A 16,318-nucleotide genomic window follows, 5' to 3' on the forward strand; every position below is an offset into this window, starting at 1 on the left:
GGCATCACTAATAGGGTGTAAGGGGTGCAGATCTCACCCCCTGACATTGTCAGGAGAGTGACAAAAAAAATGACCCCAGGCTGGTAGTATGAGTGGGCGGGCAGGTGCCACAGGGGAGAGATTGCCAAGGCAGTGGCTCAGCAGGGGTGGTGTCATTAGTAACCCAGGGCAGTTACTCATCACAAACCCCTCTCTGCCAGTCAGGAGGGGAGAGCATTCGCCTTGTCCAATGAGAGAGGGGAGGAGCTGTGGGGATCCGCAGCGGGTGGGGTAGGTAGGAGTGCATCTGTGTGGCCTTGGGCTCTTACAGGGGATGAGGTGGGACAGGGTTGGCTGCTCTACTCATGGGGGTGGGGGGAGAAGGGCTTTACCCATCACCCTGCCCACCAGGCTGGTGAGAACATGAGTTACTGCACAGGGTGACACCAACTCTAGTAATGCCACTGCCACTAGCAATGGATAAATGTTCTGATTTGTCCACATGCTTTCTAACTTTAGTTATTTTATATTTTATCTTAGCCATCCTAGTCGAAGTGAAGTAGTATCTCATTGTTGTTTTGATTTACATCTCCCTAACAGCTAATATCTAAACCAAACTGATTGCCATCGAGTCAATTTGTGGCACAGTGGTTAAGCCTTAGGTGGCTAACCGAAGGGTTTGCAGTTTGAATCACCAGCCATTCCTTGAAAACGCTATGGGGAAGTTCTACTCTGTCCTATGGGGTTGCTGTCAGTTGGAATCCACTTGATGGCAACGGGTTTGGTTTGGTTTTGGGAATAGCTAATGATGTTGAGCATCTTTTCATGTGCTTGTTGATGAAATGTCTGTTCAGGTCATTTCCTCATTTTTTGATTGGGTTGTTACCTTTCTATTACTCTTGTCCATGGGGGTCCTTAGTTGAATAAGATTTCTTAGCTGTGATGTAATCAAATTCACCCAAATTTTTTGCTTTATAAGTTCCAATTTTGAAGTTTTTATTAAAAAAAAAAAAAAGAACCATTTCTCACCTTAGGTAATAAGGACATTTTATTCTTCTGTAAATACTTACAGTCTTGGAAGCTCTATGGAGCAGTTTAACTCTGCCCTTTAGAGTCGCTATGAGTCAGAATTGATGGCAACAGGTTTGGGTTTATTCTTTTTTAAGGAGTTCGTTGATGGTAGATTTCTCAGTTCTAGGAGAGATCATGTAGGAGAAAATGGATATGGTGGACGTTTTGGAATGACTCCATTCTGCACTCTTATTCAGAGTGGTTGAAAATTCCAGAGGCCTTTTGCAGCTAGAATTCCGAGTGTGAATTAGTTTTTACTAATTAAATGCACTCATGTGAGCTTTGGGAGGTGGAAGTGAGGTGGCAACCATCCTTCAGCTGCAATTGCTGTTGACAAGCAAGGCTATGGAGGCCCATCTGTCTAGAAAGTTGGTCTACGTTTGTTGTTTGTTTACCAGTTTCATGGATATAAGAGTCATTTTTCATGATGGCAGTCGTGACAGCAGCAGTAGGAGTTTTCTGACCTCTAGGTCCTATCTATGCTGGTGTCCCTTTGGATTTAATACTCCAGCAGGGTTCCCTAACCTCTGTTTATAAAATTATTAAAAAAACAAACACAAAAACTGAGAATATAATCTTCAGTATGAAATCCCTTTCTACTTGAGAAATCTAGAGCTATTTCACTTTTCCATGTCTGACTGGAAAAAAAAAATCAAACTTATTGTCTTTGAGTCGATTCCAACTCATAGCACCTCTACAAAAAAAAAAAAAAAAAAAAAATAGAGTAAAACTGCCCCATACTGTTTCCAAGAAGTGGCTGGTGGATTCAAAGTGCCAACCTGGCAGCCAGGCTCTTAACCATTGCACCACCACGGCCCCATAGTGCCTAAGATACTTAAAAATGACAAACACTGATACAATATGGTTTCTAAAGCAATAATAAAAAACAGAAGAATTTCTACATATCTCTTGCAGTGTATGGCCCCTGATACTTTAATATGAATCTCTGATATTGTTCGAGGCAAAAGTGGGAAGACTATGTACCACATGCCAATTGGATTTACTGAGTCCGGTTGGCAGGAGAAGCAGATCAACCAGCTATTTAGGGGGTAACAAAGACTCTAGCAGTGCCTAGTATCTCCTTGGTCATCTGGAATGATTGGAGAGATAGTATAAATAGGGGCAGTTATTTTCAAAAATTATTGAAATTGGAAAATTATAATTAAGGTAAAGTATACACAGTACAGACTATCAGCCGAGAGAAAGGGGATAATGAGTCACGGGTTTGAATCCCAGTGTTGTAAGTTTACCAGCTATGTAAGCTTGAGAAATTACTTAACCTCTGTAAATCAAAGTTTTCTTATTTCAGAAAATGAAAAAATAAAGTAAAATACTTAGAAGACTTCCTAGGATTCATAATTATTTTATACTATGATATTGATGGTGTTGTCAGTAAGTGAATTAGGAGACCATTTAGAAGATCGTGGGTAGGAATAAGCAGAGAGTAAAAGTAGAATAAGAGAGAAAGAGAAAGAAGAAAAGGGAGAAACCTAGTTAAGGAATACTTTTTGTGTTACTTCTTGGTGACTTTCAATTTCATCTCCATTTGTCTTGTGTACACCACAGGTCAAATTATGAGAATTGGTTTGGGTAATATGTTCTCTACAGAGGAAATTAAATCAAATGTCTCTCTTAAAGTCACTGATGAAAGTTTTAGATTTACTTTATGTTATAATCCAGATAGGTAATGGTTGTCAGAGGGCCAGAGAGAACACTGATCCTATGTGGAAAACATAAACTTGAAATCAGCAAGACTGAAACAGAGCCAAACATGAAATGCATGAAAGTAAAAAGGAAAGAGAAAAGAAGAGTGGATGCACTTAATCAGTTGTGTTGAGAAATATTTGCTCCCTATCAATGTGTGTGTAAATCTTTACATGACTTTCCGCCTACTTGAGGAAGAATAATGACATTTGCAACCATGACAGTCTTCTTCTTCGTGTTTTCTGCATGGTGGCCTCCACCTCCTTGTTCCTTAGACTAAATTTGGGGTTCAGCATGGGGATCACTGTGATATAGAACACAGAGGCCACATTCTCCTGAGACAGTGAACTGACCTTGGATGGTTTTAAGTACATGAATGCTGCAGATCTATAGAACAATCCATTGTCACAGATGGTAATATTTTCCCTATAGAAAGTAATGGTAATAATGTTTTCTCTACGGAAGGTAATAAACAATGAAAGACTCTCAAACTGAATGATTAAAGTTTAAAATTTATGTTAAATTACAATTAAGTTAGCAAGTGTTTAGCAAAGGGCTCAGGATAGAGAGAATAGTTTACAAATAAAAGAAAATATGAAGTTGAAAATAGCTGGTTGCAAACAGTAAAGCACGAGAGAGGGTTGGAAGAAAGAGAGGAGAATGACAGAAGACATTCACCAATAACATGGAGGGTTGACGTTCCTCATCCATGGGTGGTCTTTCCTCTGGTGTTTGTAACAACTTAGTTTTAAAATTGAGAAAGAATAATAATATTTGTGTTAAGACAGTTTTCTTCTCAGTGTTTTCTGCATGGCTTCCTTCACCTCCTTGTTCCTCAGACTGTAAATTAGGGGGTTCAACATGGGGATCACTGTGGTGTAGAACACAGAGGCCACATTCTTCTGGGCCAAGGAACTGGCTGTGGAAGGTTTTAGATACATGAATGCAGTAGATCCATAGAAGATTCCCACTGCTGTAAGGTGGGAACTGCAGGTGTTGAAGGCTTTGGACCTACCCTCTGTGCTCCTGATGTGGAGGATGTTGGACAGGATGAATGCATAGGAGACAAGGACTGTTGAACTGGTAACTATGATGTCAAATCCAGCCAAAAAGAAAACTGTGAGCTCAATGCTGTAGGTGCTAGAGCAGGAGAGCTGCATGAGAGGGAGGATGTCACAGAAGTAATGACTGATGAGGCTCTCACAATAGGACAGTTTTAACATGAGGCCAGTCTCTATCATTGAGCCAACGAGCCCTATGATGTAGACTGCAGCCACTAGCAGGGAGCAGGTTTGATGTGACATAATGATGTTATAAAGCAAAGGGCTGCAGATGGCAACATAGCGGTCATAGGCCATCACTGTTAGCATGTAAGCCTCGGCAATGACAAAATAAAGGAAAAAGTAGAGCTGTGACATGCACCCCGCATAAGATATGATGTTCTTCTCTGACACAAAGTTCACCAGCATTTTAGGAGTAATCACAGAGGAGTAGCACATATCTACAAATGACAAATTGCTGAGGAAGTAGTACATGGGGGTGTGAAGCTGGGAATTCAGAGAAATGAGCGTGATCATGCCCAGGTTCCCCACCAAGGTGATCATGTAGATCCCTAGAAAGAGGAAAAAGAGAGGGAGCTGGAGCTCTGGCCGATTTGTTAATCCTCCTAGAACGAATTCTGTCACAGCAGAGTGATTTTCTGCAGGCATTTTCCTGGGTTTGGAAGCCTGTGGGGCTGGGAAAGAAAAGCCTCATGAAAGGCTGTAATTCTCCTTGATGAAGCCAGTTCTGAGCATTTGTCCCAAGCTTAGAGATCCTGAGCTGTTTTTTTCTTTGATTTTTGTAAAAATGCAGATAATACCACATTGGTCAATTCAACATTTTTCATGTATACAATTCAGTGAGGAGTATTACATCAATCATGTTTTGTAACAATCATCAGTATCCATTACCAAATTTTTCATCACCATAAACAGAAACTCAATGTGTCCTAAATAATACTTCAGCTTTTCTGTCTTCTGTCTTTGGTTACCACCACTCAACTCTGATCTCTGTACATTTGCCCATTCTAGGTATATCTTATTAGTGAATTCATTCAATACTTGTTCTTTTGTGATTGGCTTATTTCACTCAGCCTAATGTTTTCAAGGTTCATCCATGTCGTGGCATATATTGGAAGAATTAATACTGTCAAGATGTCAATATTACCTAATGCCATATACAAATTCAACACAATAACCACCAAAATTCCAATAGCCTTCTTCACATAAATGGAAAAGCCAATCCTCAAAGCTATACAGAAATGAGAAGGGTCCCAAATGGCAAAAGAATACTGAGGAAAGAAGTATAGAATAGGAGGACTCACACTTCCTGATCTCAAAACATACTACGGCAGTACCCAGGTTATGAACCAGATCTGTTCATTAATTTGTCTTTAAGTAGAATGTGCAGGTAAGTCGGAACAGGTGACTACTTCTTATTTAGCCTTACTTTAGTGTAAGAAAAGGCTAGAAGGCTTTCCAATGATTTAAAATCTGCATTGCAGCAAGGGAAGGTGATTGTGATGAAGAATTTGTTGCAAGTAGGGTTTAGTTCAATCATTTAAAAGTGAGGGCAAATTTATATAACATTAAAGGGCAAGTATGAGTTGTCTGTAAGTCTGATGCTCCTAATGTGGGGAGTGCTATACAAAGCTACAGTAATCAAAACAGTCTGACACTTGTATATGATAGACCTATAGACCAATGGAATTGAACCTAAAATCCAGAGATAAGTACACACATCCATGGTCAATTAATCTTCGATAAGTGTGTCAAATCCAACAAATGGGGACAGAATAGTCACTTTAATAAATGGCTCTGGGACAAGCAGATTTCCACATGCAAAAGAATGAAAGTAGACCCATACATCACACCATATGCAAAAACTATTACAAAATGGATCAGAGACATAAATGTATGATCTAAAACCATAAAATGATTAGAAGAAAATATAGGTGTAATGCTCCGGGACCTAGGTCAGCAATGGATTCGTAGATATGACACCAAACTCACAAGGAACAAAAGACATAATTGATAAATGGGATCTTATTAAAATTATAAACTTCTGGACTCTTTATTGATGTGTTTTTATCTTACTCCTGCTGCTTACTTGGCAGGAAGACCAGCGCCTGAGCAGTTCAAAGATCATGAAGATTAGAGGAAAAGGGGCCAAGATCTTGAACTTTTACCATTCGGTTTTTCAAAAATCCTAGACCAGTGGGTCTCAAAGTGTAGTCACTGGACTAGCAGCATTGGCATCACCTGGGACTTATTAGAAATGCCAACTCTCAGGCCTTGTGCCAGACCTACTGAATCAGAAACCCTGGGGGTGGGGCCCAAGCCCAACAATCTGTGTTTTAACAAACTCTACAGATGATGTTGAGGCAGACTAATGTTTGATAGCCTTTACTCTAAAAGAAAGAAGTAGTAAATTTCACATTTTGAAGTTGGAGATGTGTTTTGCTGCAGAAATGAAATTTCCCTGTCATTTATGCCATTTCCAAACATTCACTGAATGTGAGCGTTTGAATACCTATCTCAAATCTATGCAGTGTCAGGGTTACGTGGCAGTTGCTCCCATATTACTGAGTGGCAAGTCAACTGCTGCATCTGAAAAATGAAGGAGTTAATAATATCAATTCCTAAGGTGGTTGTAAAAATAACATGGGCTCATGCATATTTAGAAATATTTTTTTCAAATATTCAGAATGTATAAAAATATGAGTTGTCATTACGTGGCTGAAATTTGTACTTAGCTCTTCTTGGGGTTTGAGGACCTAAGACAGTGGTTCTCCACATTGACTGAAGTATTTAATAAGTATGGATGCCTGGGTCCCACCCACAGAAATTCTGATTTAATTAATTGATCTGTGGTGCAGCCTGGGTATTGCCACATATTGTTGTCCGTAGTAAGTGCTCAACCATGATTTATTATATTTTTGTTATTATAACATTAAGATTGTAATACCAAAACCATGGCATAATTATCTCCCTGGTGGTGAAGTACTCAAATTAGAGACACGTTCTCTAGGAAGCATGGATTATTATTTCTGGGATATGCTATCTATAGATATCTGTGTCTCTGAGGTGTATTTCTTAATATAAAAACTTAAACTCTCACTGCTTTAATTACTTCTTCATATTATTGCTAACCTGTGTGAAATGATTTAAAATTTATACATTTCTTTCAAAAGCAATCTCACTAACTCCTCCTAAAACTCTTGGGTATGGGGAGAAATGTATTTAGAGCAGAATTTTAATTCCCATTTTCATACTGATAAAACTGAAGTCCCAGACTTTAAATGACTTGTACTTGAACCTCAAATTTAAACCTGTTCTCCTGATCATGAACTTCTTGCCTTGCCTCTAGCTGGTTGCCTTATAAATCTGCACACCTACAGCTCTGAGGCAAAGTAGTGGTTGAACATGCCTTACACTTGATCTCTTAGCATGAGCATGATATATGAAAAGAGAGGGATGTTATATTCTTTTTTGAATGCTTTAGGAAACCAAAGCTCTAAAAAATAAATAGGTTACCCAAGGTCATACAACCAGTAAGAGGTAGAACTGGTCTAAATCCAAGGACTTCTGAACATCATTCTGTTTTGTCCCCAGTAATCTATTTTGCTATAGATATCTTTCTGTAGTACATTTTTATTATTTAGTAAAGTTGTTGAATTTTTGGAGGTAGGCAGAGGAGGGATCTTATTGCTAATATCTCATGCATTTTTTTAATTGCAAAGGAAGTATAGGTATATAGTAGAAAATTAGAAATACAAACAAGCGAAAAGTACTTATGTGCAATAATATAAAAACACTATATTCTCACTACAGAGAATAACATTGGTAGTAAATACCCTTCTAGATTTTTCTGTGAATATACGTATACATACATTAAAAAAAAACATTGTGTAACCTAGTTTTTCTGTGTAGCACTTTAAAAACTCATAGCCTCAATTGATTCCTCTAGGAATAATAATTCCAGTACTAACTGTATTTCCTCATCTTACATGCAAACAAGTCTTTTAATCCTTAGGGTTGGTGTAAAGACAAGAACATGTGATTGCATTATAAGTCTTATGTGTTGAATTATTGGGGGCAGGGGATTTAATATCATAATAACTAGTAAGATTTTTGAATATTATTTCCATTTATTCCAATGGAGAAAGAGGTCCCTGGGTAGTGTAAACAGGTAACATTCTATGTTGCTGTCTGAAAGTTTAGTGGTTTATGTCCATCCTGAGGCACGCTGGAAGAAAGACTTGGTGAACTGCTTCTGAAAAATCAGCCATTCAAAGCCCTATGGTGCACAGTTCTACTCTGATACACATAGCTTCTCCATGAGTTAGAATCAACTCGATGGCAGTTGGTTTTACTGCAAAGGAGAACACAATTTTCTTTCAGATAACAATACATTTTAAAAAAGCTTACATATCCGCTTGTATCCAATTTGAGTCTCCTGAAAAAAATAAGAAACTTAGAAAATCCACTTTGAATCTACCGTTACCAGAAGTCAAAATGCTTTACAAAGTAGTGCAGAGTGAACACAGTTCACTCAGTACAGAACAAACATGAATGCCATTCCATAGGAAAATCTAGTTCTATTGGGCCATCAGATGCTTGGAATTTTTGCTGATAAGAACACAGCACTCAGAAAAAAGCATTTAGAGATGAAGGGAAGCATGTTTGTAAATAGGCTGCGTTAGAAACAGGAGTTGAACAACGGAAAGATAAGTCCCAAAGACTAACGGACCACAGCTACCACAGCCTCCATCAGACTGAGTCCAGCACAATGAGATGGTGCCCAGCTACCACCACCAACTGCTCTGACAGGGATCACAACAGAGGGTATCAGACAGAGTTGAGAAAAACATAGAACAAAATCCTAACTCACAAAGAAAGACCAGATTACTGGCCTGACAGAGACTAGACAAACCCCAAAAGTATGGCCCCCAGGTATCCATTTAGCTTATTAGTGAAATCACTCCTGAGGTTCACCCTTCAGCCAAAGCTTAGACAGGCCCATAAAACAGAACAGGACTAAATGGGCACACCAGCCCAGGGGCAAGGATGACAGGGCAGGAGGGGACAGGAAACTGGTAACATAGAACCCAGGGTGGAGAAGGGAGGGTGTTGACATGTTGCTGGCTTGGAAACCAGTGTCACAGAACAAAATGTGCACTAATTGGTTAATGACAAGCTAATTTGTTAGGTAAAACTTCACCTAAAGCACAATAAACAAACAAAGAGGAATTCTTGGGAAAATATTTTTCTCATACAATTATTTTAAAACTTCACTTAAATACTTGTGCTGGCAAAAAATGGAACATAGTCTCCTGCAACTTCTAGGGAAATTCTTGGTTTTGATAATCAGGAAATATCAGAAAATGAGAGAATAATAGATACATATTTACATACGTACATAGTCCTATACTTACTCAAAGGTACTGATAAAATCTTGAAAAATGGGTTACCGAGACTGGGAGTCTTGGGATCTTTTTACATACATACAGGCAGAACCTCTCCTGGGAAGCAGTCACTGCAGAGACTGGGTTCCTCACTATGGGAACAATTAGAATCTTAATTTACACCTGTGTTGGGAATCATTGTTTTTGTTTTTCAGGTGTGATAATTTTCCTTTTATTTGGGAGAGAGATTTTGCACGTTGGGAAGCTTAGTGTCTAATAGCAGTATTGCAATACTTTACCACCAACAGCCCCATCAGCATCACCACCGCCACACATCAGTCATTACCAACAACATTACCATCAGTGATGACCACCACCATCATCAGTTACTACTATATCATTATCAGTTACTCATCATTAGGCACAATCAACTAGATTTGAAATGTTTATTCTAAAGTGTTTTTCAAACAAATTCAAAGATTTTACTAAAACGAACTGTATAGTTTCAGTAAAAGAATGTTAAATTTTTAAGAAATGTTATAGTTTTCACCCCATGCTTCACTTGTAGACTGACAGGGTTGAGTGACAGAAGGTTGAAAGACATAAGAACGTAGGCTCTTGAGAACTCTTCACTCATATATTTTCTTTCATAAAGGAAGTGCATTCAAAAGAAATTTTCCTATTCAATAATGTATGCAGTAACATATTACTGATAATATATTGCCAATGAAGATTTTTTAATTAAACTTATTTTGAGATAGTTTTAGATTCACATACAGTTGTAAGAAATAATGAAAGGAGATTCCACGTGCCTTTTACACAATTTCCCCAGATGGTGACATCTTGCAGAACTGTAGTACAATATCACAGCCAAGATACTGACATTGATGCAACTCATTGATCTTATTCCTGTTTCCCCAGTTTTACTTATTTGTGTGTGTGTGTATTTAGTTCTATGCGGTTTTGTAACTTGTGTAGGTTCATGTATTCACCACCACAGCTAAGAACACTTACACCACTACAAGGATTGCTCATGTTTCCTTAGTATTTTTTTTTTAATTGTTCTCTTCATTTTCTAATTTTAAGAAATAAATGATTTGGTTCCCTGTTATCCTCCAAAGGTAGCCAGTTATTTTTCTTCAGTATCACTATAAACTCAGCAATTTAAAAATTTTATGTGTTTCATTCTATTGCAGTTATTATCTTTAAAGAAACTTAAAAAAATTAATTTTTATTTTCCTTTAAGCGAAAGTTTACAACTGGAATCAGTTTCTTAAATAAAAACCTGTACACATATTGTTATGTGACCCTAGTTGCTTTCTCTGCAATGTGACTCCTTCTCTCCACCCTGTATTTCCAGTGTCCATTTTTTATTCAACCAGCTTCCGTCCCCCTCTGCCTTCTCATCTTGCCTCCAGACAGAAGCTGCCTACATAGTCTCATGTGTCTACTTGAGCTAGGAAGCACATGCCTCACCAGTATTATTTTATGTCTTATAGTCCAGTTTAATCATTGTCTGAAGAATTGGCTTTGGGAATGTTTCAATTTTGGGCTAATAGAGTTCAGGGGCCATGACCTCTGGGATCCCTCCAATCTCAGTCAGACCACTAAGTCTGGTCTTTTTAGTAGAATTTGAGGTCTGCATCCCACTTTTCTCTGCTTCATTGGGGATTCTCCATTGTATTCCCTGTCAGGGCAGTGATTGGTGTTGGCTGGGTACCATCTAGTTCTGGACTCAAGCTGATGGAGTCTCTCATTTACATGGCCCTTTCTGTCTCTTGGGCTTCTATTTTCCTTGCATCTTTGGTGTTCTTCATTCTCGTTTGCTCCAGGTAGGTTAAAACCAATTGATGCATCTTAGATATCCACTTGCTAGCTTTTAGGACCTAGATGCCACTCACCAAAGTGGGATGCAGAGCATTTTCTTGTTTTGCCAATTGACCTAGATGTCCCCTGAAACCATGATCCCCAGACACCCACCCCTGCTACTCTGTCCCTTGAAGTGTTTGTTGTCTTCCAGAAGCTTCTTAGTTTTTGGTTTAGTCCAGTTGTCCTGACTTCCCCTTTACTGTGTGTTGTCCTTCCCTTCAGCTAAAATAATTCTTGTCTAATATCTAATTAGCAAATACCCCTCTCCCTCCCCACCCCTGAAACCATCAAAGAATGTTTTCTTCTGTGTTTGGGCCTTTTCTTGAGTTCTTAAAATAGTGCTGTCATACAATGTCCTTTTTCAACTGACTAATTTCACTCAGCATAATACCTTCCAGATTCTTCCATGTTATGAGGTGTTTCACAGATTCATCGTTCTTTATCATTGTGTAGTATTCCATTGTATGAACAGACCCTAATTTGTTTTTCTATTCATCCTTTGATGGGCACTTTGGTTGTTTCTTTCTTTTTATTGTAAACAGTGCTGCAGTGAACGTGGGTGTGCATATATCAATTCGTGTGAGGGCTCTTATCTCTCTAGGATATATTCCAAGGAATGGGATTGCTGGATCATATGGTACTTCTATTTCTAGCTTTTTGAGAAAGTGCCAAATCAATTTCCAAAGAGGTTGTACTATTTTACATTCCCAAAAGTAGTGTATGTGTTCCAGGCTCTCCACAACCTCTCCAACATTTATTATTTTGTGGTTTTTGGGTTAAAGTCAGCCTTTTTGGGGTGAGATGGTGTCTTGTTGTAGTTTTAACTTGCATTTCTGTAATGGCTAATGATCGTGAGCATTTGCTCAAGTATCTGTCAGCTGTCTGAATGTCTTCTTGTGTGAAGTTCCTGTTCATATTCTTTGCCCATTTTCTAGTTGGGTTGTTTGTCTTTTTGTTGTTGAGGTTTTGCAACGTGTTGTAGATTTTAGAGATTAGATGCTGCTCGGTTTTGTCATAGCCAAAATTTTTCTCCCAGTGCTTAGGTTGTCTTTTTATGCATTTGGTGAAGTGATGAGTGTAAGTGTTTGATTTTTCATAGTTCCCAGTTATCTAGTTTCTCCTCTGGTGTCTGTGCATTGACAGTAAAGTTTTGTATACTGTTTACGCCATGTGTTAGGGCTCTTAATGTTGTCCCTATTTTTTCTTCCACGAGCTTTATAATTTTAGATTTTATATTTAGGTCTTTGATCCATTTTGAGTTAGTTCTTGTGCATGGTGTGAGGTGTTGGTCTTCTTTCATTTTTTTTTGCAGGTGGGATATCCAGGTATTCCAGCACCATTTGTTAAAGAGACTGTCTTTTTCCCATTTAACAGACTTTGGGCCTTTGTCAACTATCAGCTGTTCACAGGTAGATGAAGTCATGTCTGGATTCTCAGTTCTGTTCCATTGGTCTGTGTATCTCTTGTTGTCCTTGTACCAGGCTCTTTTCACTACTGTTTGAGTATAATAGGTTCTAAAATCAGGTAATGTGAGGCCTGCTACTTTGTTCTTTTTTTTTCAGTACTGCTTTACTTATCCGGGCCTCTTCCACTTGTATATGAAGTTTGAGATTTATTTCTCCATCTCATTAAAAAACACCATTGGAATTTGGATCAGGATTGCATTGTATCTATAGATTGCTTTGGGTAGAGTAGATGTTTTCACAATACTGAGTGTTCCTATTTATGACAAAGTTATGTTTTTCCACTGACGTGGATCTCTTTTGGCATCCTGCAGTAGCGTCTTATAGTTTTCTTTGCATAGGTCTTTTACATGTCTGGTTAGATTTATCCCTACGTATTTTATCTTCTTGGGAGCTATTGTAAATAGTATTGATTTGGTGATTTCTCTTCGACATTCTGTTTGTCGGTGTAGAGGAATCCAACTGATTTTTCTGTTTATCTTGTATCTTGATGCTTTGCTGAACTCTTCAATTATTTCTAGGAATTTTCTTGTGGATTCTTTAGGGTTAGCTGGATAAAGAGCATATCACCTCCAAATCGAGATACTTTTACTTCTTCTTTGCCAATGTGATGCCCTTTGTTTCTTCAACTAGCCTGATTGCTCTGGCTTGGACCTCAAGCACAAAGTTGAATAGGAGTGTTGATAAAGGGCATTATTGTCTTGTTCCCCTTCTCAAGGGGAATGCTTTCACACTCTCTCCATTTAGGATGTTGTTGGCTGTTGGCTTTGCATAAATGCACTTTATTATGTTGAGGCATTTTCCTTCTATCCCTATTTTGCTGAGCGTTTTTATGATGAATGGATGTTGAACTTTGTCAAATGCCTTTTCTGCATCAATTGATAAGATCATGAGGTTCTTGTATTTTGTTTTATTTATGTGATGGGTTACATTGATTGTTTTTCTAATGTTAAATACTCCCTGCATAAAAAAAATGAATCCCACTTGGTCACGGTGAGTTACGTTTTCAGATCTGGTGTTGAATTCTATTGGTTAGAATTTTGCTGAGGATTTTTGTGTTAAGTTCATGAGGGACACTGGTGTGTAGTTTTCTTTTTTCCGTGGTGTCTTTACCTGGTTTCGGTATCAGGGTTATATTATGCTGGCTTCATTGCATGAATTTGGGAGTATTTCTTCTTTTCTATGTTCTGAAATACCTTTAGTACTAGTGGTGTTAACTCTTCTCTGGAAGTTTGTTAGAATTCTCCAGTGAAGCTCTCAGGGCCAGGGCTTTTTGTTGTTGTTGTTGTTGTTGGAAGTTTTTAAATTATCTTTTCAACCTCTTCTTTTGTTAGGGGTTTATTTAGTTGTTCTATCTCTGTGTTAGTTTAGGTAGGGTGTCTGTTTCTAGAAATTTGCCCATTTCCTCTATGTTTTCAAATGTGTTAGAGTATAATTTTTCAGAGTGTTCTGTTATGATTTTTTTTTTTTTAATTTTCAGTTGGGTCTGTTGTGATATCAGCAATCTCATTTTTTATTCATGTTAAATCCTTCCTCTCCTTTTTCTTTTGTCGGTTTGCCCAATGGTTTATTGATTTCATTGATCTTTTCAAACAACAAGCTTTTGGTCTTGTTAACTCTTTCAATTGTTTTTCTGTTTTCTATTTCATTAATTGTGCTCTAATTTTTATTATTTGCTTTCTTCTTGTGTCCAAGGGCTTCTTTTGATACTCTCTTCCTGTTTGTTTGAGTTGTTTGGATAACTCTTTGATTTTGGCCCTTTCATTTTTTTTTGGATGTGTGTATTCATTTGTATAAATTGACTTCTAAACACTGCTTTTGCTATTTTGCAAAGGTTCTGGTAGGAAGTGTTTTCATTCTCATTTTATTCTATGAACTTCTTTATTCTGTCCTTAATTTCTTCTATAACCCAGTAGTTTTTGAGCAAGGTTTTGTTCAGTTCCCATGTGTTTGATTTTTTTTCCCTGCTTTTTCTGTTATGTATTTCTACTTTTATGGCTTTATGGTCAGAAAAGATGCTTTGTAACATTTTGATGTTTTGTATTCTGTTAAAGCCTGCTTTATGACCTAATATGTGGTCTATTCTGGAGAATGTTCTATGTGCATTAGAAAAGAAAGCATACTTGGCTGCTGTTGGTGGAGTGTTCTGTATATGTCTATGAGGTCAGGTTGATTGACTGTGGTATTTAGATCTCTTGTGTCTTCATTATCTTCTTACTGGATGTTCTGTCCTTCACTGAAAGTGGTGTGTTGAAGTCTACTATTATTGTGGAGGTGTCTATCATGCTTTTCAATGCTGTTAGAGTTTGATATATTTTTGAGCCCTGTCACTGGGAGTGTAAAACATCCTTGTATATTGACCTTTTAATCATTATATAGTGTCTTTCCTTATCAAAAAAAAAAAAAAAAACTTTTTTTTTACCCCTGCCCCTGCCCTGGTTCTGCTACTCCAATCACTCTTTGGTTATTTCTCTTAATAGAGTCCCACATATTTCTTAGGGTTTCTTCATTTTTTTTTTCAAATTCCTTTTTCTGATTTTTTCCTCAGATATGTTGGTGTCAAGTGCTTTACCTTCAATCTCACTAATTCTCACTTCCATTTCCACGGTTCTGGTCCTACGACTTTCTACTGAGTTGTCGAGTTGTCTAAGTGTTATTGTTAATCTTCTGGATTTCTGTTTGCTGTCTTTCTACTAACTCTTGGGGCCTGTTAAATTTGTCATTATGCTCTTTTCTAATCTTCTTAAGTTCCTCCAATGCCATGTCTGTGCCTTCCTTGATTTGTTCTGCATTTTGCCTGATCTCCTTCCTGAACTGTTGAAGAGTTCCGTATATTAATCTTTTGTATTCTACCTCTGGTAGTTCCAGGAATTTCTATTAATCGGGAAGATGTCTTGATTCTTTGTTTTGGGGGCTTGCTGAAGCCATCCAGATCTGACTCTTTATGTGATTTGATATTGACTGTTGTCTCTTTGTCATCAATAAGTTATCTTATGCATTTATTTTATGTTTGATTACTGTGTCCTAAATTCTTGTTTTGTTTTGATATGCTCAAATAGGCTGCTTGAGTGAGTTAATCTGATCATTGGTGCTGTTGAAAGTCTAATGTCCTGATGCCAGCCAGGTGGTTAGAGCTGTTACTAGGTATATGAGCCAAGGAGTTCATTTACTTTTCTTGTATGGGTTCATCTCAGGTGTCCAGATAGTCACCAAATGTGTGGTGCAGGCTCTTACCTACAGTCGTAGAGGAGCAAGGGTGATTGGTGTAGGCACAGGTGTCTGGCTGCAGTAGTGTATCATGCACTGAGCAAGGCAGGGGACTGACAACCACTTCTGACTGTTTGTAAGGGAAGCATGTACTTGTTCCTTAGGGCGCCTATGTGGATGGGTTTGAGATGGACTATGGGCACCCAGTGCTGTTGGCTGTAAGGACTGGGAGGCACCACTTATCCTTGGATCCCTGTCGAGGGTGACTAGGTGGCATGGGCAAAGCCACTCATGTTTGGTCCCTGAAGTGGGTAGGTGAGGACACTGTTTAATAGGCAGATCAGTGTCAAACATTCTGAACCTGCCTCTCTACCATATAGCTGAAACAGGTGAAGTTATACTTCACGCATACTCCCTGTTGTATCGTGCTAATGAAGGTGTACGCTGTTGAAATGGGCCCACACAGGTCTATGCAGGGGTGAAAGGCATTCAAAATCTGTGGACCACTTATGCTTGTGCTTAGGCAAAGGAGCTGTTTTTGCCCTGAGTTCCCAGCTTAGGGGAGTTGGCAGATTAA

At 38.3% G+C, this 16,318-nt stretch overlaps 1 protein-coding gene across 1 annotated transcript; it reads right to left on the bottom strand.

Annotated features, from left to right (window-relative positions):
- Positions 1-3,396: 3,396 nt before the first annotated feature.
- LOC100674487 (olfactory receptor 8A1-like) lies at positions 3,397-4,977 on the bottom strand. Its single transcript, XM_023541829.2, has one exon. The coding sequence runs from the start codon at positions 4,461-4,463 to the stop codon at positions 3,534-3,536; it is 930 nt and encodes a 309-aa protein (XP_023397597.1). The 5' UTR covers positions 4,464-4,977; the 3' UTR covers positions 3,397-3,533.
- Positions 4,978-16,318: the final 11,341 nt, after the last annotated feature.

This window comes from Loxodonta africana, chromosome 15 (assembly GCF_030014295.1).
Source record: "Loxodonta africana isolate mLoxAfr1 chromosome 15, mLoxAfr1.hap2, whole genome shotgun sequence".
NCBI lineage: Eukaryota > Metazoa > Chordata > Mammalia > Proboscidea > Elephantidae > Loxodonta > Loxodonta africana.

Coding starts and splice junctions, on each gene's coding strand:
- LOC100674487 (XM_023541829.2), bottom strand. CDS start 4,463: ATGCCTGCAGAAAATCACTCTGCTGTGACAGAATTCGTTCTAGGAGGA.